Source organism: Leucoraja erinacea, chromosome 9 (genome assembly GCF_028641065.1).
Source record: "Leucoraja erinacea ecotype New England chromosome 9, Leri_hhj_1, whole genome shotgun sequence".
In the NCBI taxonomy this organism is placed as follows: domain Eukaryota; kingdom Metazoa; phylum Chordata; class Chondrichthyes; order Rajiformes; family Rajidae; genus Leucoraja; species Leucoraja erinaceus.
Window position 1 is genome coordinate 61647031 of NC_073385.1, and position 23162 is coordinate 61670192.

The 23162-nt window shown below is 49.2% G+C and overlaps 1 protein-coding gene across 2 annotated transcripts; it reads right to left on the bottom strand.

Annotated features, from left to right (window-relative positions):
* Window positions 1-298: 298 nt before the first annotated feature.
* LOC129700471 (mRNA decay activator protein ZFP36L1-like) lies at window positions 299-7783 on the bottom strand. 2 transcript variants are annotated; one of them, XM_055640977.1, is made up of 2 exons: window positions 7546-7783; window positions 299-3289 (listed from the first exon to the last, which is right to left on the bottom strand). In XM_055640977.1, the coding sequence occupies exon 2, from the start codon at window positions 3281-3283 to the stop codon at window positions 2318-2320; it is 966 nt and encodes a 321-aa protein (XP_055496952.1). In that variant the 5' UTR covers window positions 3284-3289; window positions 7546-7783; the 3' UTR covers window positions 299-2317. The 2 variants fall into 2 exon arrangements, with proteins under 2 accessions (XP_055496952.1, XP_055496951.1); XM_055640976.1 differs by lacking the exon at window positions 7546-7783 and adding an exon at window positions 5784-6219.
* Window positions 7784-23162: the final 15379 nt, after the last annotated feature.

Consider the following 23162-nt stretch of genomic DNA (forward strand, 5'->3'; position numbering starts at 1 on the left):
GAATGCAAACCCTGGCCCTCCACTTTCCATAATCAACATTCTTTCCTCTGCTTCCTGGGTCCTCTCTCAGCTTTCAGTTTCCTCTGATCAGACTTTGTATACTAATTTTTAAATCTAGTTATCACATGTCGGTGCAGCAGTCCAAGACCAGGTTGTGAAAGTTTAGTGATCACGGAGTCTACATTGAATTTCTATTAAGAAGTCAGTAGCACACCACTCAGCATGCCTCCACTTTGGCCACGTGTAGAAAATTAGCGCAGAGCTAGGCAACAATAGTTTCAGAAGGCACAAATCCACGTTTTGGAAAAAACACATCGGGGTTTATTGGTTTACATCAGAACCAGTCATTACAAAAGCATTCTGTATAAACAGACATTTAAAAATAAAACGAATGTAGTGAACAATGAGGAAAATACATTCAACTTCTCTTTGTGCCAAGTCCTGCCTGTTTCTCTCTGAAAGAGGGCAGGACCTATCAATAAGTATTAATTATACAGAAGGCATACACCATGCTTGGAATGCGTTCAACAGGCACTTTTGTGTCACAGTACTGAGCCTGCACTTTCGTAAGTCTCTTGCGTTATGGAAGTTGACCCAAAAGCCTAAAATACAAGGCCGTGGTTGGCAACAAGAGATTAAAGGCAGTAAAGCACGAGGCCAACATAAAAATACATGAGAAAAACTATTTTGTTTTAAAAAAGGAAGGGGGGCCGGGAGGGGGGAAACTAAAAAATAAATAAATTCAAATGTTTTTGTGTTTTTAAATTACTTTTTTTTATTAAATAAAATAACTGAAGAGTAAAGTTACAAAAACCCTCGTCATTGTAGTATAATATATTAAACTGTGAAAACGAAAATAAGAAAAGGAAAAACCTCACAATTTTAAGATTAATAAGATCATAATTTAAACATAAAAGAAAAATATATTTCTATCGTTCGTCATTGTGATAAATACAAACAAAAATGCATATGTTTTGCAATAAATATGTTTTTTGATAAGTTAAATAAGCATTTTTTTGAGTGTATGTGTAAGTGAATGCAGTGACAAGCGATATCTTTAAATCCTTTGTTCTGCAGAACTTTTTAAAAAAAAAGGAAATAAAATGAATTAACTTGGCACAAGTCAAAGGCTGAAGACTAGCTGGTTAAACTGTATCTCTCACCCTCCCCTTCCCACCCATTTCGAAGCTGGAATTCCAACTATTTTTGTTTTACCCCCTGCAAATAAATTTTCCCTGTCCCCACCCCCCTAACATTAAAAAAAAGGCTAATTCCTACAGTCGCTTTGTCCAACAGGTGCTGAATAGTTCAAAGGCAAGCCGGCCAGAATCGTAACAGGGCCACGTTTAAACACAAGTCGCCAGCGATCATCAGTCCCCCAGCGAGGTAATGCTAACAATCCCAGCCGCCGGTAATGGAAGCAATCAGCACCGTCCATGTTCCAATCCTGCCCCTGGTCTTCACGGGCCACTGTTACAGGACTTGAGATGCAGGCGAGGAACCAGGTAACCAGTCAGGGTACAAGGGACGTCTACAAAGAATGCTTGGGAAGATGTCTCCTGATGCCCGCTTCATTTCCCAGTCCCAAAGTCGAGAGGACAGTAGGTTCATAAACATTCCCCCATTCCTGCCGGATAATTCAACCTACACTGTGCAAAGGCACTTTGGATGGGGAGGTGGGGGAAGAGAGGGGTTACTACTGACAACAGGTAGATGCAGCAACACAGAGGGAAGGCTGCAGAAGGTTACCGCTGAGGGCCATCAAATCCAGATGCTGCTGGTCGAATAATCGGTTTCAGGAAATGGCACGTAATCACGCCATGCAGTTCTCTTTTAAAATCAAATCATCTTCAACAATGTACAAACTTTTAACAGTCTGGTAGATAGGTAGCCGTTTGTGAAGCCAAATTCTCGCAACAAAGGGCCTCAACTCAACTGGGACAATCCGACGGGGTTTGACAAGGGGTCCCATACTGTCGGACGGCCCAGAGGGTGTTGAGGGTGGGGAGGTGGGAGGGGATCGACTATTTCCAGAAATTGAATTGAACCTTATCACACACAAAAAAAAGAGCTAATTATTTGTGCAGTACCCCTGCTGATCACAGTGAAAACTCCACAGTTGCATTGTAGGCCATCAGTGGACATGGTACATTAACCTGGCCAGCGGGTCGAAAGCTGGCTAAATGGTACATGGAGGAGGAGGAGGAGGAGGAAAGGTCCATCTTAAATGGTAACGGGGGTTAGTTAGGGCTACGTTTTGTCCCGGCTGACAGTCCCTCCCCGCTGCTGGGGGGTCGGGGGGGAGAGGAAGGCCAGGCTAATCATCTGAGATGGAGAGTCTGCTGAAGATGGGGAGGCGTTTGTTGAAGTCGAGGGTGGGCGACTCGGAGCCGCTGGCACTGCCGCAGCTGCTGAGGCAGTCGTCGGACAGAGAGTCCGGGGGGCTGGGCGACGGCTCGAAGAGTCGGGGGGACTCGGCCAGTGGCCGGAGCAGGAAGGTGGTGGGCGAGTGGGCGCCACAGCCGGTGGGCGCCGCGGGCACCTGCATGCCCATGCTGGGGGCAAAGAGGCTGGCCAGCTCCTGGCTGGAGTAGGTGAAGGGGTTGCTGGCGCAGCTGGGCAGGGTGGGCGAGGAGCTGAGGTCTTCGGCGGTGAAGATGGGCGGCGGGGTGATGGAGGTGGGGCTGTCCAGCAGTCCGTTGGAGGGACTGGAGAAGCCGGAGAAGCTGTAGCTGTGCTGCAGGCAGGGCCGATCCACCTTGTTGCAGGGGGAGAGCGGGAGATGGTGGGGGTCGTGGGCGGACAGGCGGCGTTCCTCGGCGTTGTGGATGAAGTGGCAGCGGGGTCCGTAGGGGCAGAAGCCGATGGTGTGAAAAGTGCGGCACAGCTCCGTCTTGTACTTGGGGTGGCGGGCCAGGCTGCGCAGCTCGTGGGCACCGTGGGCAAACTGGCACTTGTCGCCGTACTTGCACGAGCCGTTCTCCTCGAAGGGGCGGCACAGCTCCGTCTTGTAGCGGCTGGAGTTCACCTGGCCCTGGGGCTTCTGCAGGCCCGTCTCGGACAGCGAGCGGTCGCGGAAGCGGTTCTCCTTGTTGGTGCCGGCCGCCTGCTCCAGCTTCAGGCTGTTGAGTAGCTGGTTCTGGGTGAACTTGGAGTTAGTGTTGCCGAAGGTGACCGAATGCCGCCGCTGGTATTCGACCAGTGTGGGCGTCCCGACCGCCTTCCTGTCCAGCAGGGGCAGAACGGTGCCGCCAGTGTTGATGTTGTTGTTATAGCTCATCATCTTGTTCTGGGTGGGGGAGGGGAGGAGAAAACAAAGTATCACATTAGATGCAACAGAGCACAGGAGGCCATTCAGCCCAAATCACCAATGCCGGTTTTGGTGTCTTTACCCAACCAGACTACTAAGGGCAGCACAGCAGTGCAGATGGTAAAGCTGCTGCTGCACAGTACTGGAGGCCCAGGCTCGATCCCGACCTTGATTGCTGTCTGTATGGAGTTTGCACGTTTTCTCCATGACCGCGAGTTTCTCCGGGTGCTCCGTTTTGCCCCCACTTCCCAAACATGCCCGGGTTTGCACATTTAACTGGCCTGAGTGGGTAGGGAGTGGATGCAAAATGTGGGAGTGTGCTGGGGCAGCAAGGGATTAACAAGCTCATCAGGAAGGCTGGCTCCGTCCTGGGGGCGGAGTTGGATTCATGGGAGGTGGTTCTTCGAGGGGAAACTGCGAGCATCCAGGACAATACAGCTCACCCCCTCCATGACACACTGGTCAACCCGAGGAGCACCTTCAACAACAGAATGCCCTTTTCCCGGTGGCTATCAAACTACAACACCAATCACTGGTCACTTATATTTTATTATTGTTACCATGCACGACACTTTCAATGCCTCATAACTGTATCTTTTGTCTGATGGGAGAGCTATTTCCCTCCGGGATAAATAAAGAGGTCCGTATAGTATCAGAACTAGTATGAATGGGTGATCACAAAATGCTGGAGTAACTCAGCGGGTCAGGCAGCATCTCTGGAGAGAACGAATGGGTGACGTTTCGAGTCGAGACCCTTCTTCACACTGAAGAGGGGTCTGGACCCGAAACGTCACCCATTGCTTCTCTCTGGTGAATCTGCCCGTCCCGCTGAGTTACAAGTTCATCTCCAGATTCACATCACCAGCAGCCCATGTGGAGAGGGCTTCCATTTTTGGTTTGTTTGGGTATGTGGTCGGTAGCACCACTTGGCACGCGCGGTGGGGGAGGGGACGCGTTGGGGGGAGGGATTATGGAGGTGGGACAGTCAACAGCCCAATGGAACCTACTGTAGACAAGGCCTACACAGCATTGGAGAACGAGGGGGGGAGGTGGTGCTGGCTGGGCTCCACAGTGTGGGTAAATGGACATAAAGGGGCAAAAGCCAGTGGCATGGAAAATACAGAGAGTTGCTCAATTGTGCCCAGTGGGTCTCTCCTGAGACACATGGGCACTGGCTCCTAGTCCCACAGCCTACCCCGATTAATCTCCCATCATTTTCACACATTGGTTTTAAAACAAAAGCAACCCTGGTCTGCTCCCGTCATGGCAAGACGCGGGGAGTTCCGCCTTCTGTAACAAGCTGGGCAAATTTGACATCAAACATGATAAAAATCTTGTTTACATTAACAGGCAAGAAACAGACTGCGATTAACTGGGCGGAAGTAGACACCAATTAGCCCCCGTGTAGCCTGCGCCTAGTACAGCCACGATAGAGCTAAGCCACCGCTCGTTTGTGAAGTCTCTGGTAGACTTAACATTTCACCCACTAGGTGCCCGCTCGCTTGTAAATCCCCAGGGAAGAGTCTCCCGCCCTCTGCCCCCCATTCACCTCTCCTGTGCCCCGGACCCAAAATAAAACACTCTCACACACACAACTTCCAACAGCCCGGGGACATTTCAGGAGGGAAAGAATCTAAAACGACCGTCCCAGCCAGAAGCACTCAATAAAACTTTAAAAGAGCAGCGCGCATGGTGGAGAGACTTTGAGACAAACAGCCAAGCGCTCCCTCCGCATGTGGCTCCCTGTTGCAGATAGATCCCCGCCCGCGGGTCCCGAAGCCAGCGCCTTATCTTTGCAGTGAAGTTGGGCTCATGTTTTTTTTTCCAAGAGGGGCGCTCGGCAGTCCAGCAAAAAACGGGGCAGATTTTCAAAGTGAAACTGACTGGCGGGAACCGAACGCTCCAATTCAGAACACTGGCACGTTCCAAATCTAACGACCAACGTTCTAAAAACCAGGCGACGTTCTAAATCAGAACCCCAATACTCGAAATCATCCCGAATGTATCCGGCATCGAAACCTTTCGCAGTGAAACTTCAAGCAGTTTGGGAAACGTGGGCACTTTAAAAGTGAATTGAAATGTCATCAACACACGGTAAAAATTCCCAGACACGAACCCAGAAGTAGGTCAGACAAAACAAGGGCCAAAATTAAAACTCACAAAATCAACCCAACTTGGTATCTCTCCAACACTAAATCCAAAGGCGAATAAAATCAATTAAAAGCAAAAAATAAACTCAAAAGAAATAAAATAAGCTCGATGGCAAATGTTTTCTTTTAAATTACAACGTTCGAATCGTCAGGCTTGTTTCTGAAGGCTCTGCAATAAGAGACTGTATCTAAAAATGTTTTTTTTTTAAGTTTCAGAATGAATGATGTAAGATCGGGAGTGTTTCAAAGCAGCAACGTGTTGTTATTAATAGCGCCCATTCCCCCCCGCCCCTCGGCCCGACTTCTAAAAGTTTTTTTTTTACCTTGCACAAAACTTCTCCAATGTCGTAGAAACAGGAGACTAATTTCGTGGACATTGCCGATGTTAACAGTGAGTATGGCCACACGAAGGCGAGAGGGGAGACTGGCGGCCGGAGACAGGTCGGGACGGCTTAGATCGGTTCAAATCAACTGCAGCGAGTCTCCGGCTGCTATTATTTCCTCTCTCGGTCACAAGCTTCCCACTCGCCCCGCAGACTTTTAGCAACTCGCAGTCCGACATCACCCATAAATAATTTCCCTTCCATCCGTAGGCGGATCCCTGGTATTTAAATCAGCCAGGTTTGTGGGCAAGCGAAAAAACTTATCGACTGACAGTAACTACACCCACCAACATTTTTTTAAACTCGCCCACAAAAAAGAAAACATTAAAGAATTTAAAAGCAATTTAAAGTCTTTTTTTTAACGGAAACTTTTGGATGGTAAAATTAAGATTTAATAAATAACACACTATGATCTCACCGTGAAAAATTTAAGTTACTAATTGATAGCTTTTTATTGTTTTTTTTCCTGGGGGGCGGGATTTGGATCAGGCTGCCAAGCTTATAAGGGATTGGATCTAGACCCGGGGGGGGGGGGGGGAAGAGAGAGAGATAATTAGTTACTGCGAAACGGTCGAGCAAGAGTACAGTGCTGGGTTGTTTTAAATCCTCTTTAAAAATGTAACCGATCACAAAGGATCTAGATTTTCTGCCTCTGCAGCGTTTGGTTTTATTTTAAAGGCAGTAAAAGTCAGATAAGTTAGAAGTTTGTGTAGTTGTTCGTCAAAGTCTAGGTTGGTGGGGTTTTTTTTGCAAAGCCTGGTGTCCACTCTGTGCTGGCACTCGTTTCCGACTGATTTGCATTGTGCGCGGCTTATCATGTGTAACAGATGGTTGCAATTTCAGTCTGTTGCAACGGGTTTTGGCGGGAGAGTGCACATGGCGCTAAAAAGGGTTTTTTTTTTTGGCTGGGGAGGGGGATATAATAGAAGGGAGGTGGGGTAATATTAAAGTTTTTTTTTCAAGTTTAATTTGAAAAGGCAAACGATTATTTCAAAAATAAAGAGTCAAGCATTCTCGCTGTTAATCCTAAACAAAATAACCCCGGAGCAGGAAAAAAAAGCTTATTAAAACCAGCTGACAGGGAGGAAACCAGTATTTATATTAGTCGCCAGGCCTGTTTTTCTTTGCCTTGTCTTTTAGATGGAGGAATGCCGTGTTTTTTTCCCCCCTCTAACTTAACAGAAACGAGAATGTTCCGATTTAAATCACGGATTTTTAAAAGTCTGTCAAAAACATAATTCGCTCAAACGATACTATTTTCCAGTTGTGGTTAACGCAAATGTTTACCGGATTAGTGAAAGCATGTCTTTTTTTTTTTTTAAACGTTAAACTGTTTGGTGCGTTCGTTTTATTTTAATTCCTCTCATCACAGTGCACGCAAACGTTAAATATAAGAATTGAAAACTCTTAAAGGAAAGGGCTGGTAATTGTCCTGGATTCCCATTTTCAAACACCATCGGGAAAATTGAAACGGCACAATCAAACACTCCCAAAACTTTTAACTCATCCATACAGGGCTGATGCTCAGCAGAAAGTTAACTACATGTCGGCAATTAAGTACAGCTCAACTTTATTTTCTCTTGTAAGGGTTTAGCAACACACACACACACATACACGCACCCTGTTTTCAAAAACCAAAAAAGAGACGTCGAAATGATCAGAGATTGGGTCAGTTTGAAAGTTAATTTTGGAAATTAATTACCTTATTGGCCACTGGGATAAATTTTGTAGGAGATCGAACCCAAAGACAATCTCTTTAGATTCATTTGAGGGAGAGAAACTGCTCCTTGTTCTGACGCCTCTCTCCATGTGCGGCTCTATGTCTAATCTTGCTTTGGGTCTGGGTTTTTTTCCCCCCCTTGGCTACATGGAGGGGAGGTTCTTTGGGATGGCGTGTTGTAGTGCTTCCTGTTCGCACACATTGTAAACAATTCCTGCACTCGCAAAACAGGCCAGGCCTATAGTTCACATGGCTTGCTGGACAGTTTACTGGGTTTTTATATCTTAAATGACACTATGTTCGCTTTCTCTGCCCCCACCCCCCATCCTCTGCTTTTAATTAAAGACGCGGCGTTTTAGAGTTTGCTTTGTAATTCTTAAAGTCACACAATGCAAAAACAGGCCCTTCGGCCCGCCACGTCCGTGCCGACCATATTGCTCAGCTACCCATTGGAGATGTGGCCATCCCCATTCAAGTGTTTATTTAAATGTCTCTTAATCCCAATGATTCTACCACCTCCTCTCGCAGCGAGTTCCAGATATTTAAAAAAATAACGCACACCCCTCAGATCCCCTGTAAAACTGTGCTCTCAGTTTAAACACATGTTTTCTTGTTTTTGATACCCATACCATGGGAATACAATTATAACTATGGTTTACATAGAGTCACAGAACAGTGCACCACGGGACCAGGCCCTTCGGCCCACAGTGTCCACGTTGAATAAGATGCCCAGTTAAACTAATTTTCTCTCATCCCTGCATATCTATGTGTCTCTTAAATGCAATTATCATTTCTGCTTCCACCACCACCACCACCAAGCATGTCAGTGCTATCCAGGCACCAACCACTCTCATGTGAAAAAATGTGCCCCGCTCATCTTCAAATTTTGCCCCTCTCACCTTAAAATGATGCCCTCTAGTTGTTGACATATTCACCCTGGGTAAAAAAGTTCTGACTTTAGTTTTAGTTTAGATTAGAGATACAGCGTGGAAACAGGCTCTTCGGCCCATCGAGTCTGCACCGATCAAGAGTCAAGGGTGTTTTATTGTCATATGTCCCAGACGGGACAATGAAATTCAAACTTGCTGCAGCACAACAGGATATGTGAATATGTAAACATTGTATGTATATAACAGGGAAAAAATAGGAAAAGTTCAATAAATAACAAATATTGTGCAAATAACAAATAATCAGTCTTTTGCAGTTCAGAGCTCAGGGCTTATTCGTTGTGTTTAGTAGCCTGATGGCTGTGGGGAAGAAGCTGTTCCTGAACCTGGACGTTACAGTTTTCAGGCTGCTGTACCTTCTTCCTGATGGCAGTGGTGAGATGTGGGTCCTTGATGATTTTGGCTGCCTTTTGAGTGATTCCCGCACATTAACACAAGCCTACACACACACCTGGGACAATTGACCCTATACCAAATATACCGACCGAAACCAATTAACCTACAAACCCTGTACGTCTTTGGAGTGTGGGAGGAAGATCTCGAAGAAAACCCACGCAGGTCACAGGGAGAATGTGCAAACTCCATACAGACAGCACCCGTAGTCAGAATCGATCCAGGGTCTCTGTCTGCCTATCAATGCTTCTTATAATTTTACGTGCTTCCATCAGGTCTCCCATCATCTTTCAACACTTCAGAAAAAAGCAATCCAGCTTTGTCCAACCTCTCCTTACAGCCAGGACCCTCCACGTTCTGGTAAACCTCTCCTGCACCCTCTCCAAAGCCCATCATCCTTCCTATGATGGGGCAACCAGAACTGCACACAATACCCCAAATGCAGCCAAACCAATGTCTTATAGAGCTGCATCTTGGTGCTTGGTTTCTTGACTTCCCTCACTCTTATTCTCAATGTACCGACCAATGAAGGTGAGCACAACACAGGCCTTCTTTATCTACAACTGTTGTTGCTACTTTCAGGGAGCTATGGACTGGGACTCCATGATCGCTCTGGGTTATAGAGTTATACAGTGTAGAAACAGGCCCTCTGGTTCAACTAATCCATGCCGACTATGTTGCCTACCTGAGTTAGTCCCCTTTTACTGCTTTTGGTCCAAACACTTCTATCCATGCACTTGTTTAAATGTTTTGTTTAGTTTAGTACAGTATAGGTATAGTTTAGTTTAGAGATACAGCACGGAAACAGGCCCTTCGGCCCACCGAGTCTGCGCCGACCAGTGATCCCCACTCACTAATACTATCCTACACACTAGGAACAATTTTATATTGATACCAAGCCGAACGGCCTACAGACCTGTACGTCTTTGCAGTGTGGGAGTAAACCAAAGATCTCGGAGAAAACCCACGCAGGTCACGGGGAGAACGTACAAACTCCGTACAGACAGCACCCGTTGTTGGGATCGAACCTGGGTCACCGGGCCCAAATGTCAAGTCAAGTCAAGTCAAGTTTATTTGTCACATACACATACGAGATGTGCAGTGAAATGAAAGTGGCAATGCTCGCGGACTTTTGTGCAAAAGACAAACAACAAAACAACCAAACAAATTATAAACACAATCATAACACACATATTCTTTTACATAATAAATAATAGAAGGAAAAACGTTCTGTAGAGTTAGTCCCTGGTGAGAAAGGCGTTTACAGTCCGAATTGCCTCTGGGAAGAAACTCATTCTCAACCTCTCCGTTCTCACTGCATGGCAACGGAGGCGTTTGCCTGACTGTAGCGGCTGGAACAGTCCGTTGCAGGGGTGGAAGAGGTCTCTCATGATTTTGTTTGCTCTGGAGTTGCACCTCCTGTTGTACAAAATGTCTTTTGTACCAAACTTTACCGAAGGTACATAAGACGTTCAGATTCTGTTCCTCCTTGGGGGGTGAGGGTGGGTGCTTGGCTTATGACCAATGCATCAGTCCAATCCATACCCTGCCAAGGGAACTGACAACTTGTAACGTCATCAGCATTCCCCACCAGGAGGGGAGAATTCTCCCTCGGAAAGCTGGATTCACTTGTCAGATTGGAATCACAGTGGTCGTTTGATTATTGATGCCACTGGTAAACAAGTAAAGGTCTTCATGTAGATACAATGAATCCCAGGTTCATGTTTACAAAAATAAAGGCACACAGTGGTGGAGTAACAGCGGGTCAGGTCGCATCCCTGGAGAATATGGATAGGTGGCACGGTGGTGCAACGGTAGAGATGCCGCCTCACAGCGCCAGAGACCCGTGTTCGATCCTGACTTCAGGTGCTGCCCGTACGGAGTTTGTATGTTCTCCCCGTGACAGTGTGGGTTTTCTCCGGGAGCCCCGGTTTCCTCCCACACTCCAAAGACGTGCGGGTTTGTGGGTTAATTGGCTTTGGTGAAATTGTAAATTGTCCCCAGAGTATGTCGAATAGCGGGGATAATATGCGGGGATCGCTGGTCGGCGCAGACTCAGTGGGCTGAAGGGTCTGTTTCTGCACTGTATCTCTAAACTAAACTAAATTAAACTAGGCAGCGTTTCAGTTCGGGATCCATCATCGGTCTGATTAGAGTAAGGGGGAGAAAGCGGAAAGAGAGATGGGGGTGGGAGAAACCAGAAGAACAGCAGGAATCACTGGGGGAGAGCAGTGAGAGAGGGTCTCACAGAGCTCCCGTATGAGCGATGAGGATTCATGCATTCTGTTTCAGTTTAGTTTACTGTCACGTGTACCGAGGTACAGTGAAAAGCTTTTGTTGCGTGCTAACCAGTCAGCGGAAAGACAATACATGATTACAATCAAGCCATTCACAGTGTATACATACATGATCATGGAATAATGTTTAGTGCAAGGTAAAGCCAGTAAATTCAGATCAAAGATAGTCCGAGGGTCACCAGTGCAGTAGATAGTGGTTCAGGACTGCTCTCTAGTTGTGGTACGATGATTCTGGTTGAAGGATGAAAGGACAGAGCCTCTCAATATGACTTGATGTCCAAGGACTCAATCTGAATTTTAGCACAGGAAACTTGCCAGACACAAGCACTCCACCACCTCTCACCCCAGTCCTACACTGGTCTACTCCGGCTGTACCACTGTGGGGCGTCTGATGCAATCTAAAATCTATCCTCATCCATATGGCTCATGTCCATACCGGTTAGAGTAACTGGCCATTCTGCTTAATTACTGCTGTCTGATTCCAATTACTCAAGGTTGTTCTGTCGACAAAATAGTCAGTCGTAATGTACCCAGGCCTGTGGTACAGGCATGTTCAACACTGGCAGCCATGCCTTCAGATGCTTCGGATCTGGAATTCCCTCTCCCACTTCCCTCTCCCTCTCCCTCCCCTCTCCCCCCCTCTCCCCTCCCTCTCTCTCCCTCTATCCCCCTCCCTACTCTCCTCTGCCTATCCCTCTCCCTCTCCCTCTCCCTCTCTCTCTCTCCCTCTCCCTCTCCCTCTCTCTCTCCTCTCTCTCCCTCTCTCTCCCTCTCCATCTCTCTCTCCCTCTCTCCCTCTCTTCTCTCCCCCTCCCTCTCTCTTTCTCCCTCCCTCTCTCCCCCTCTCCCCCCCTCACGCTCTCCTCCCTCCACCCGTCCTCACTCCTCTCTCCTCCCCTCGCTCTCTCCCTCTCACCCTCTCTCCCTCCCACCCTCCCTCTCCTCCTCCCCCTCTCCTCCTCCCCTCCCCTCTCCCTCTCTCCTCTCTCCTCCCCTCTCCCCTCTCCCCTCTGCTCTCCCTCTCCCCCTCTCCCTCTCCCTCCTCTCTCCCTCTCCCCTCTCCCTCTCTCCTCTCTCTCTCTCTCTCTCCCTCCTCTCCTCTCTCCTCTCCCCTCTCCCTCCCCCCTCTCTCCCCTCTCCTCTCCCTCCTCTCTCCCTCTCTTCTCTCTCCCTCTCTTCCTCTCTTGCTCTCTTTCTCTCTCCCCCTCTCCTCCTCTCCCTCTCTCTCTCTCCCACTTGCTCCACTCTCTCTTCTCCCTCTCGCCCCCCTTTAACCTGCTCACAATTACCCACCTATGTCCCCAAACCATTGCTTGTCCCCTGGGTTTTGCTGCGTTTTATTCAAGGCACTTTAAACAGTGTGGTTGTATATTGTATGATATCGCTCCTGCAGGGCGGTGACATGGGTTGACTGGGTCATTCTAACAACCAAGCGAGGGGTGAAAAAGCAGGTGTATCTTTCTCCGTGCCCCATCCGATTTCTCACTGGGGATTGCTCACAGCGGTAAGGATCCTTCAAATTACTGGACTGCTGCTGGACAAATACTGGAAAAGGTTGGCACCGTGATGTGATAGAACAGCATAGGAACAGGCCCTTCGGCCCACAATGTCCATACTGAACATGACACCAGGTTAAATCAATCTCCTCTGCATACACCTGGACCAATATCTCTCCATTCCCTGCATGTCCATGTTTCTGTCACAAACTGTTAAATGCCACTATTGCATCTGCCTCCACCACCATCCCCAGGCAGAATGTTCCAAGCACCCCCCTCACTGTGTAAAAATAACTTGCCCCGTGCATCTTATTTATACTTTACCCATCTTTCATTTCAAAGCTACGCCCTATAGTCTTCAACATTTACAACCTGGGGAGAAAGGTACTGACTGTCCACTCCCCTCACCCTCTGATGGAAGGTTAGACTGATTCTGTGTTCTATACTTGGCAGCAGTTACTAGTCTTAAAGGAGATGTGAAGCCATCCCCAATGTTGTGTCAAGGGGTTTGGGCTTCCCAAGTGTGGAGTAGGCGGTGGAGGCAGCAAGGGAGAGAACAATGCTGTGGGTGGTCCAGCCGTAATATTCGCTCAGTCACGCTGTTGTTCTCCCTCCACTGACGCTGCCCGGTCTACTGGGCATTTCTGAGAGGCATTTCACAGTTTTTTACGTGACCCCTTTGCTGGTTTTCTCTCTAGATGCTCCTCGTCGACCTATCGACTAGGAGGCTTCATCATCAAAGATAGACATAAAAAGCTGGAGTAACTCAGCGGGACTGGCAGCATCTCTGGAGAGAAGCAATAGGTGACATCTCGGGTCGAGACCCTTCCTCAGACTGCTCTCGCCCTTCTCGACCCATTCTTTCTATCCAGAGTTGCTGCCTGTCCCGCTGAGTTACTCCAGCATTTAGTGTCTATCTACGATGTAAACCTGCATCTGCGGTTCCTTCCCACAGGCTTCATCATCAGCAACCCTGACCCTACCAGAGATGTTTATTCCCTTTGTCCTATCCATTCCCCCACCTTCTCTGCAAAGTAACACTAATCCCCTCTCCTCTTTGTTACCAATATATATTCAAGTATTTACAATGCTATTTACAATACGAAATTATTCAAAACAACATACCACCACAATACAAGTCAAACAAATGTTCCTTCAACAACTATGTCCCCATCCTTATCAAGGATACACTTCACCCCCCGCGGTGCCCTGCAGAGTGCCTGTGGACATCGTGTAGTCCCTCTCGGGCGTGGACGTAACCCCAGAAAAAGGGCAGGCAGCCGGTCTCGGGCAGAGTCCTCTTCCGCCTGGCGCCGTGACTGGCGGATGGCCAGCTTGGCCAGGCCCAGAAGCAACCCAATCAGGACATCTTCAGCCCTACCCTCTCCCCTATGCACAGTGTGTCCGAGACCCTTCTTTGTAGGGAGATAGGCAAGCACTCCACTGCAAGTGTGAGATGTGATCTGTCTTTATGGTGCACATCAAAGCTGAGCCCTGGGCACCAACATATTTTGTGCTGACAGTGACCATGTTATCTGGTGTCCAGTCTACCTGGGTGCAGTGACTGAGCTGCCCCTGAGCTGGTCATGTGACCACCATCACTGTCTCTTCCTTCCGCTGACACCGCCACACAATCGTTTCCCCCAGCTCATGGACACCACATTGTTTCCACCCGTTGGGTTGGTGACTGCGTAGCATGGACCCACCGCTCTGACCCAACTCACCCGCTGTGCAACACAGTGTGGTCAGGTCCTGGGGGGGTGGGGGTCAGGGCAACACCTGCACTGCTCGTAGTGGTACGAGTGATGATCTGAACATGTCCACTGCTCATATACTGAACAACACCGTAACAACATCCTGTCTGAACTGGAGACAGTGACAGAGTTGTTACATTGACAGTCGCACCCTGGCCACTCCCTTTTCTCCCCTCTCCCATCAGGTAAAATGTATAGAAGTGTGAAAATGCACACCTCCAGATTCAGGGACAGTTTCTTCCCAGCTGTAATCAGGCAACTGAATCATCCTACCACAACCAGAGAGCAGTGCTGAACTACTATCTACCTAACCCTCAGACTATCCTTGATCGGACTTTGCTGGCATCACCTTGCACTAAACATTATTCCTTTATCATGTATCTGTACACTGTGAATGGATCGATTGTAATCATGTATTGTCTTTCTGCTGACTGCTTACTCCTTATACTTAAACTGTGGCCCCTGATTCAGGACTCTCCCAACATCGGAAACATGTTTCCTGCTTCTAGCGTGTCCAAACCCTTAATAATCTTATATATTTCAATAAGAAACCCTCTCATCCTTCTAAATTCCATAGTATATAAGCCCAGCCGTTCCATTCTATCAACTTGTGACAGTCTTGCCATCCCGGGAATTGACCTGGTGAACCTACGCTGTACTCCCTCAATAGCAAGAATGTCCTTCCTCAAATTGGGAGACCAAAACTGCACACAATACTCCAGGTGTGGCCTCACTAGGGCCTTGTACAACTGCAGAATCCTGACCTCAGGTGCTATCTGTGTGGAGTTTGCACGTTCTCCCTGTGACCGCGTGGGATTTCTCCAGGCAACCCAGTCATCCCAAAGACATGCGGGTTTGTAGTTTAAATGGCCTCTGTAAATGGCCACGGGTGTGTAGGGAGTGGATGTGGAAGTAGGGTAATGTAGAACTAGGGTGAACTGGTGATCAAAGGACAGTTTGGACATGATGGGCCAAAGGGCCTGTTTCCATGTTGTATCTTCCAATCAATCAGTCCAATTGATCGATTGTCCTCACTGTCCCAGTTCTAGTGGAGTGTCCTTCACCTGAGACGTTATCTGTTTTCCTACCTCCACAGAGGCTGCCTGACTTGCTGCGTATCCCCAGCATGTTCTGTTTCCCTAGTTGCTCACACCCTCCTATAGCCTTGCCATCCTCGTTGAGTGATTGCTGACCATCAATAATCTCTGATATTATTATGCAACAAAGACGTTATTTAATAGTCAGGGAATGCCTTTTGGCAACTCCCGTGGCAACGATGGTGTGGCAATTGCTGAGCCGTTCGTTCATGGAGGGTCGGGAGTGCCATGAATCAGAGTGGGAGGGTCACTTCACAGCGACTTCCCACCACCATCTCCAAAAGCTGAGCTGCTTGGGACCGGCAGCACCTTTGACCCGTGTGCATTGGTGCCTTCTCATAGGTTCACGAGTTACAGGAGCAGAAGGAGGCCATTCGGCCCATCAAGTCTACTCCGCCATTCAATCATGGCTGAATGCAGTCTGAAGAAAGGTCTCGACCCGAAACGTCACCCATTCCTTCTCCCCAGAGATGCTGCCTGAGTTATTCCAGCTTTTTGTGTCGTTCTTAAATGACTATTTCGCAATCCTTATTGAGGATGCAACTTGACAACTGCGAAACAACTTGAGAGTTGTGAGTCTGTGGAATTCTCTGGAAGGCAGGAACGGGGTACTGATTGGGGATGATCAGCCATGATGATATTGAATGGCAGTACTGGCTCGAAGGGCCGAATGGCCTACTCCTGCACCTATTGTCTATTGTTTATTCCACTCCCCGCAGTGCCCAGCAGTCCCGGAAATATCCCAGGGTGCCCGTAGAAAGCACGTCGTCCCAGCCTAATACCACCCGGGTGCAGATGTAACCCTGGCAAAGGGGCAATGATTGGGGCAGTGTGGGGTGGGTGCTACTGTCAGTAGGATTGCAATGAAGGACGGGGTGATTGTGATTCTCACCCACTGACCCCGGTATGAAAGCATGCCTGCCCCTTGTCTGAGCAAGAGGGGGGTCAGATGAAGACCATGGGTGGTAGAGGAGTGTTTAGTTTAGTTTAGAGATGCAGCGCTGAAACAGGCCCTTCGGCCCATCGAGTCCACTCCACACTAACACTATCCTCTACACAGACTAGGGATAATTTACCTTTATACCAAGCCAATTAACCTACAAACCTGCACGTCTTTGCAGTGTGGGAGGAAACCGAAGATCTTGGAGAAAACCCACGCAGGTCATGGGGCGAATGTACAAACTCCCGTAGTCCGTAGTCGGGATTGAACCCGGGTCTCTGGTGCTGCAGATGCTGTAAGGCAGCAACTCTACCGCTGCACCATCGTGCCGCCCTAAGTGTAAGCGCACAAGGCCCACAGGCCTGGGGGATGCGTGGGGTGGGGGGGGGGGGGGGGGGGAGTGTTACCTATCCCATCAGCAAATTGGTGACAGGGAGCCTGACCTGGCATCTCAAACCCAAATCCTAAATGTCCCAGGGAGGCAGTCGCACAAGAAAGGATTGATTGTTGGACAAATGTGCTTAGAAGTCTCAATCGAGCAGGTCAGCCACAGAGCAGCACTTTGGCAGCTCCTGCCACTGTTGTTTGAACCCGGGCCTTGTTCTAAGTGAAACCATGTGACAGGCCGGAGAGGGGAGCGGGGATGAAATAGTTCATGCCTCCTCTTGCCAGCCTCCAGCACCCTGCACACTGCAACAGCGGCTGAGGGGGGGGGAGGCTAGAAACTGATTACCCCCTCCCCTCACCACCCCTGACTGCTGGCTAGTGTGGAAACCTCCTGCCTTGTCATAGATGTTGGGGTGAGAGGGTGGGGATGGGGCTGGAGAGGGGACAGCACAAATCCAGCTACTCGTTCCCTCATAAGGTCATAAGTGGTAGGAGCAGAATTAGGCCATTCGATCCATCAAGTCTACTCCGCCATGCAATCATGGCTGATCTATCTCTCCCTTCTAACCCCATTCTCCTGCCTTCTCCCCTTAACCCCGGACATCCGTACTAATCAAGAATCTATCTCTCTCACAGCGCCTGCATTAACAACCAGGCCCACTCGCTCACACTCGTCACCGTACACTCAAACATGCCTCCTCGCACACTCACCCCACCTGCACACTTCCTCTAGCACTTGTACACTCGCACACACCCACGCACTCACACTCGCACAAACTCGCTCACCCACCCCCTTGCCCACACACCTCCCCTCTAACACTTACACGCAGACACTCGCATTCACACACCCTGCGCACACTCACACCCACACCAACTTGCACACTCAATCCCGCTCGCACTCTCCCACTTGCACCCACCTGTTTAATCTCACAACCACACGCCATACTCAAACGCTCACAATCAGACCATTCCAACACACAATTACTCGTAACTCCACTCACTACTGAGTATGTGTAGGGAGGAACTGCGGATGCTGGTTTAAACCGAAGATAGACACAAAATGCTGGAATAACTCAGCGGGACAGGCAGCATCTCTGGTGACGTTTCAGGTCGAGACCCTTCTGCAGACTCAAAATATTCACATCTGTACTATAAACCCTTGCAGCCTCGCCCACTCACTCCCACGCACACTGTCATCATCATCATCATCATTCAGATTTACACGCACGCTCACAATCACATCCCCGCAGTGACACTTTCACGAGCTCACATCCACACCCACACATCCATGACACATCCACGCGCACACACGCACGCACGCATGCACTCAAGCTACACACCTCCCAATGCAAACTCATGCACCCTGCCACGCGCACTCACTCACATGAACACTTTCCCACTCACACCCACAGATGATCACTGTCTGGCCTAGCATCAGAGACAGGCCACCTTCCAACCTTTTATTTGGAAAGTGGGGGACAGGAGAGGGCCCTTTGCCCTGGCCTCTCTATTAAATGAGACTGCACCGACATCCACATTGATGGGGTTGACAGTCAGGCCGTTTACCCCTGAGTAGAAATGTAAAAAACCAGAGGGCATGGGTTTAAGACGGCAGGGTGAAAGTCTAAAGGAGATGTTAGTTACCCAGAGAGTGGTGGGGGCCTGCAACGTGCTGCTGGGACTGGTGACGGAGCAGATGCAATAGTGGCGTTCAAGATGCTTTTGGAGGAGCACATGGGTATGCGGGGAATGGACAGATATGGACCACGAGCAGGTAGAGGACAATAGTTGAACTTGGTATCATGTTCAATACAGGCCTTTGTGGGCTGGAGGGCCGGTTCCAGTGCTTGTGTTGCTCTACCATGCCTGAGGGGAGGGGCCGTCTCAGCGGGGTGGGCAGGTGAAGCTGGAGGAATATCTGCAAGGAAGTTCACAGAAATGTAGAAACAGGCAGTCACACCAAGCTCAGACATTAGACATTTACCCCTGTGGTTTGGACTCGGATCCCAGCAGGCGCATGGGGATGGAGCTCCCAGTCTCCCAACAGTGGTGACTGAGTTACCGCAGCGAACTAAACCCGGACAACTGATCCCGACACGATCTGCAAACTCTCCCTCATCTAGTAATTCACCTTCGCGCCCGCCTTTCCCTCACCGCGCTGCTCCCAAGGTTCCCTGGTGGGGCGGCTCTGCCCAGCCATTCTGCCCCACTTCACTGTGGACCGGCCCTTCCCCGCGATCCTCAAGGGCCTGGGCAACTGTGGGAGGCAGCACACCAAGCCGGGGCAATGGGAGCCGGTGTGATCGGTCCCAAGCTGAGCCTGGATGTAGGGAGATGAATGGCAATCATGCGTGGAAGGGGAAAGAAGCCACAATAGCTGTCGGGACTTACAGCATTCCCGGTGATGGGACCATAATCCTGGCCTCACCACTTTACCGCTTGTCCCCATTCCCTGCAGTGCCAACACCTTGACCACAGTCCCTCCTACACCCTCCCATTGCCCAGCCAAGGTATTGATGTTACTGGGGGTTGTGGTCCTCGTTCAGTTATTGCCTTTCCCTATCTATTCGCCTTATTTGAGATCAGGCCCAGCATTGACTGCCAAACCTTTGCACCCTTGGCGAGCCAGCCATCTTGAACCGTTACGTCCTTCTGCTGAAGGTGGCCCCCAGAGTGATGTTGGGGAGGGGGGTCCTGCAATCCGATGCGGCATTCGTCTCCTGATCCCGCTGCTGAAGGATAATGTAACGCTGAGGACATTTTGTCAGCCAGCTGAAATAAATAAGCTGAAGGCATAAACAGGTCACGTCGGCAGGACTGGTGTGAAAAGCATCCGTGGGCATAGATTGCAAGCCCATTCCACGAGTGGGAGCGTCTAGGAAGAGCCTCAGAATTAAAGGACGTTCCTTTTGGAAGGAGATGCGGAGGAATTTATTTTGTCAGAGGGTGGTGAATCTGTGGGATTATTTCCCACAGAAGGCTATGGAGGACAAGTCGATGGATATTTTTAAGGCAGAGATAGATTCTTGATTAGTACGGGTGTCAGAGGTTATGGGGGGAAGGCAGTGGAATGGGTTTAGAAGGGAAAGAATGATACAGACTTGAAGGGCCGAATGGCCTAATTCAGCTCCTATTACTTATGCCTATGAAGTTAGTCAGACATCTGATGGTTTGTGTTAGTAGTTTGCTTTTAGATGGATGGTCAATGGATTTAATGGTGGATTGCATGCTCTTTTATGTCTGCAATACAACATCCTCTCCAGCTTCAGGGTTCAGGCCCATTGAGTCCACGCCAGATAGTTGATCAGCAGATTAAATCAGGTGAGAAGAAAGAAACACACATCCAGACGCTGACCCTCTGAGAATCCCCGCCCTGATTGATCATGGACTCAGTCCAGTTACAGAGAGAAACCCTCGTCCTGAAAAAACAGGGACCCTCCATCCGGCCATACTGAAAATTCCCACCTTGACTAAATGAGGAAGATAGACACAAAATGCTGGAGTAACTCAGCGGGACAGGCTGCATCTCTGGAGAGAAGGAATGGGTGACGCTTCGGGTTGAGACCCTTCTTCAGACTGCTGACGGGGGACTACATAAAATGTGGTCGGAGACAGTAAAGGGCCTGTCCCACTTTCACGACCTAATTCACCACCTTTTTCACTCGTGGACATTTTTCATCAGGCTAGAAAAACGCCCCGACCTACTTGATGCCACGAGTATCTACGACTAACATCACGACCTACCTACGACCTCGTGACGACCATGCTGCTGCGAGTATGAGTCAAAGGCAAAGTGGCAGAGGTTGTGAATTAGGTTGTGAAAGTGGGACAGGCCCTTAAGACTGGTGGGAGGACTGGGAAGGGGGAGGGGATGAAGAGAGAGGGAAAGCAAGGGCTACTTGAAGTTAGAGAAGTCAATGTTCGTACCCAAGCGAAATATGAGTTGCTGTTCTTCCAATTTGCGCTGGGCCTCACTCTTAAATGAGGAATACTCTTTTCCAGTTTGATGAAACAGATTTTCTCCACCAACTAAATGTTTATTGACTGAAATGAAATGTGCCCTGCGCTGAATGAAGTCTCCCTCAATACTTTGTGGGTGAAATGAGTGGGGATTTGAGCAACGCCACATTCCAGGTAATGAGGGCAATCTATCATACACAAGCGGTGCCTGTACTGTGCGATTCTCAGCCACCCTCAACCCGCTTGCTCCGCCTTTGGCTGACCCTGACCAGGGCAATTGGCCGAGCAGATGACCGTCTGAAGCCAGACACAGAATGCTGGAGTAACTCAGTGGGACAAGCAGCATCTCCACAGAGCAGCATCTCTGGGTGACGTTTTGGGTCGAGACCTTTCTTCAGACTGAAAGTGACGGGAAAGAGAAATTAGAGATATAAACGATGATGGGTGACGTATCGGAAGGGTCCCTATATCTCTCTACGTCCTCATCTATACATTTCGTTTCCCTTTCCCGGGACTTTTGCTCTGAAGAAGGATCTCGACCCGAAATGTCACCCATTCCTTCTCTCCAGAGATACTGCCTGTCCTGCTGAGTTGCTCCAGCTTCTTGTGCCTGTCTTCGGTGTAAACAAGCATCTGCAGTTCCTTCCTACACATGACCATCAGAAGGCTATTCTGCTGAAGGATCTGCCACAGTGTTGCTCTCCACCCTCACCTGCCCCCCCCACTTCTCAATATGTCCACTGCAGAATGATGCTTGGAAATTGGAGCACAGGCCTTGATGTTTCCTGCTCCCGCCTGCCCATCTCCCTACTGCCCTCCAACGGAGTGAACTCTCCGAGATGGGGAAGGCTTGGTCGATGGTTCACAGAGTTGAGAGACCAGTCTGTCTACAGATCTCCAACTGACCCCAAGTTGCATCCATCTGGGGCAGGGTCTGGGAGATAGGTTGGGCCCCAATTCCCCCCCACGGTTCAACAGCTATCCATCTGTGATCACACTAGACAGAACAGAGAGGTGGATTTTTAACAATGGGCAGATGCAGTGTAGCATTTGGGTCAGGAAGGAAGGGCCGGGTTAGAAGAGGGAAGAGGTTAGGTACTTTTTGAAAACGGTTGAACTGTACTAAGTTCACGAAGGTGACAGTAGTGCCGCAGAGCCTGCTGTGTAAAGTTCAGCTGCAAGCGGGCGGAAAGAGAGACCGGCTCTAATTTTAGCTGCTGTCTGTGTCACGCTGATATTTACAGAACGTTAAAAAGTACCTAGCGTTTTGTTTGCAGTTCCCCCTTTAGTTTTCTCCTGGGTGGTTTGTAGCCTCTGCCTCTTGGGCTGGAAGGGGCAAGAGATTGTCTTACACTCTGTTGGTGTCTCATTCACCCTGACGTGTTGCCGCTCCACCTCCCCTGCTCTTTGCTCAACCCGGGGTGGACTGGGACAAGTGAGAAGGGAGTGACAGCCTCTGGGTAGACGAGAGGGGAAGGAGGCTAATTAGTCTGCAGCGCCTGCTATTTTAAAGTCAGAAAGCCGGCTACTTGTTGGCCTGCAGTGCCTGGCACTTTCCTTTGGTGGCGCTGTTGCACAAGGCCTCTTGTACACTGTGGAGGAAGGAACTGCAGATGCTGGTTTAAACCAAAGATAGACTCAAAAAGCTGGAGTAAGCTGTTTGTAGGTGAAAATGAGAAGCTAGTGCGACTTGGGTGGGGCAGGCATAGAGAGAGAGGGAATGCCGGGGTTACTTGAGATCAATGTTCATACCGCTGGGGTGTAAACCACCCAAGCACAATATGAGATGCTGTTCCTCCAATTTGCATTTAGCCTCACTCTGACAATAGAGGAGGCCCAGGACAGGAAGGTCAGATTAGGAATGGGAGGGGGAGATGAAGTGCTGAGCAACCGGGAGATCAGGTAGGTTAAGGCGAACTGAGCGGAGATGTTCAGCAAAACGATCGCCGAGCCTGCGCTTGGTCTCGCCGATATACAGGAGTCCACACCTGGAACAGCGGATGAGATTGGAGGAAGTGCAACATAGAAACATAGAAACATAGAAACATAGAAATTAGGTGCAGGAGTAGGCCATTCGGCCCTTCGAGCCTGCACCGCCATTCAATATGATCATGGCTGATCATCCAACTCAGTATCCCGTACCTGCCTTCTCTCCATACCCTCTGATCCCCTTAGCCACAAGGGCCACATCTAACTCCCTCTTAAATATAGCCAATGAACTGGCCTCAACTACCCTCTGTGGCAGAGAGTTCCAGAGATTCACCACTCTCTGTGTGAAAAAAGTTCTTCTCATCTCGGTTTTTAAAGGATTTCCCCCTTATCCTTAAG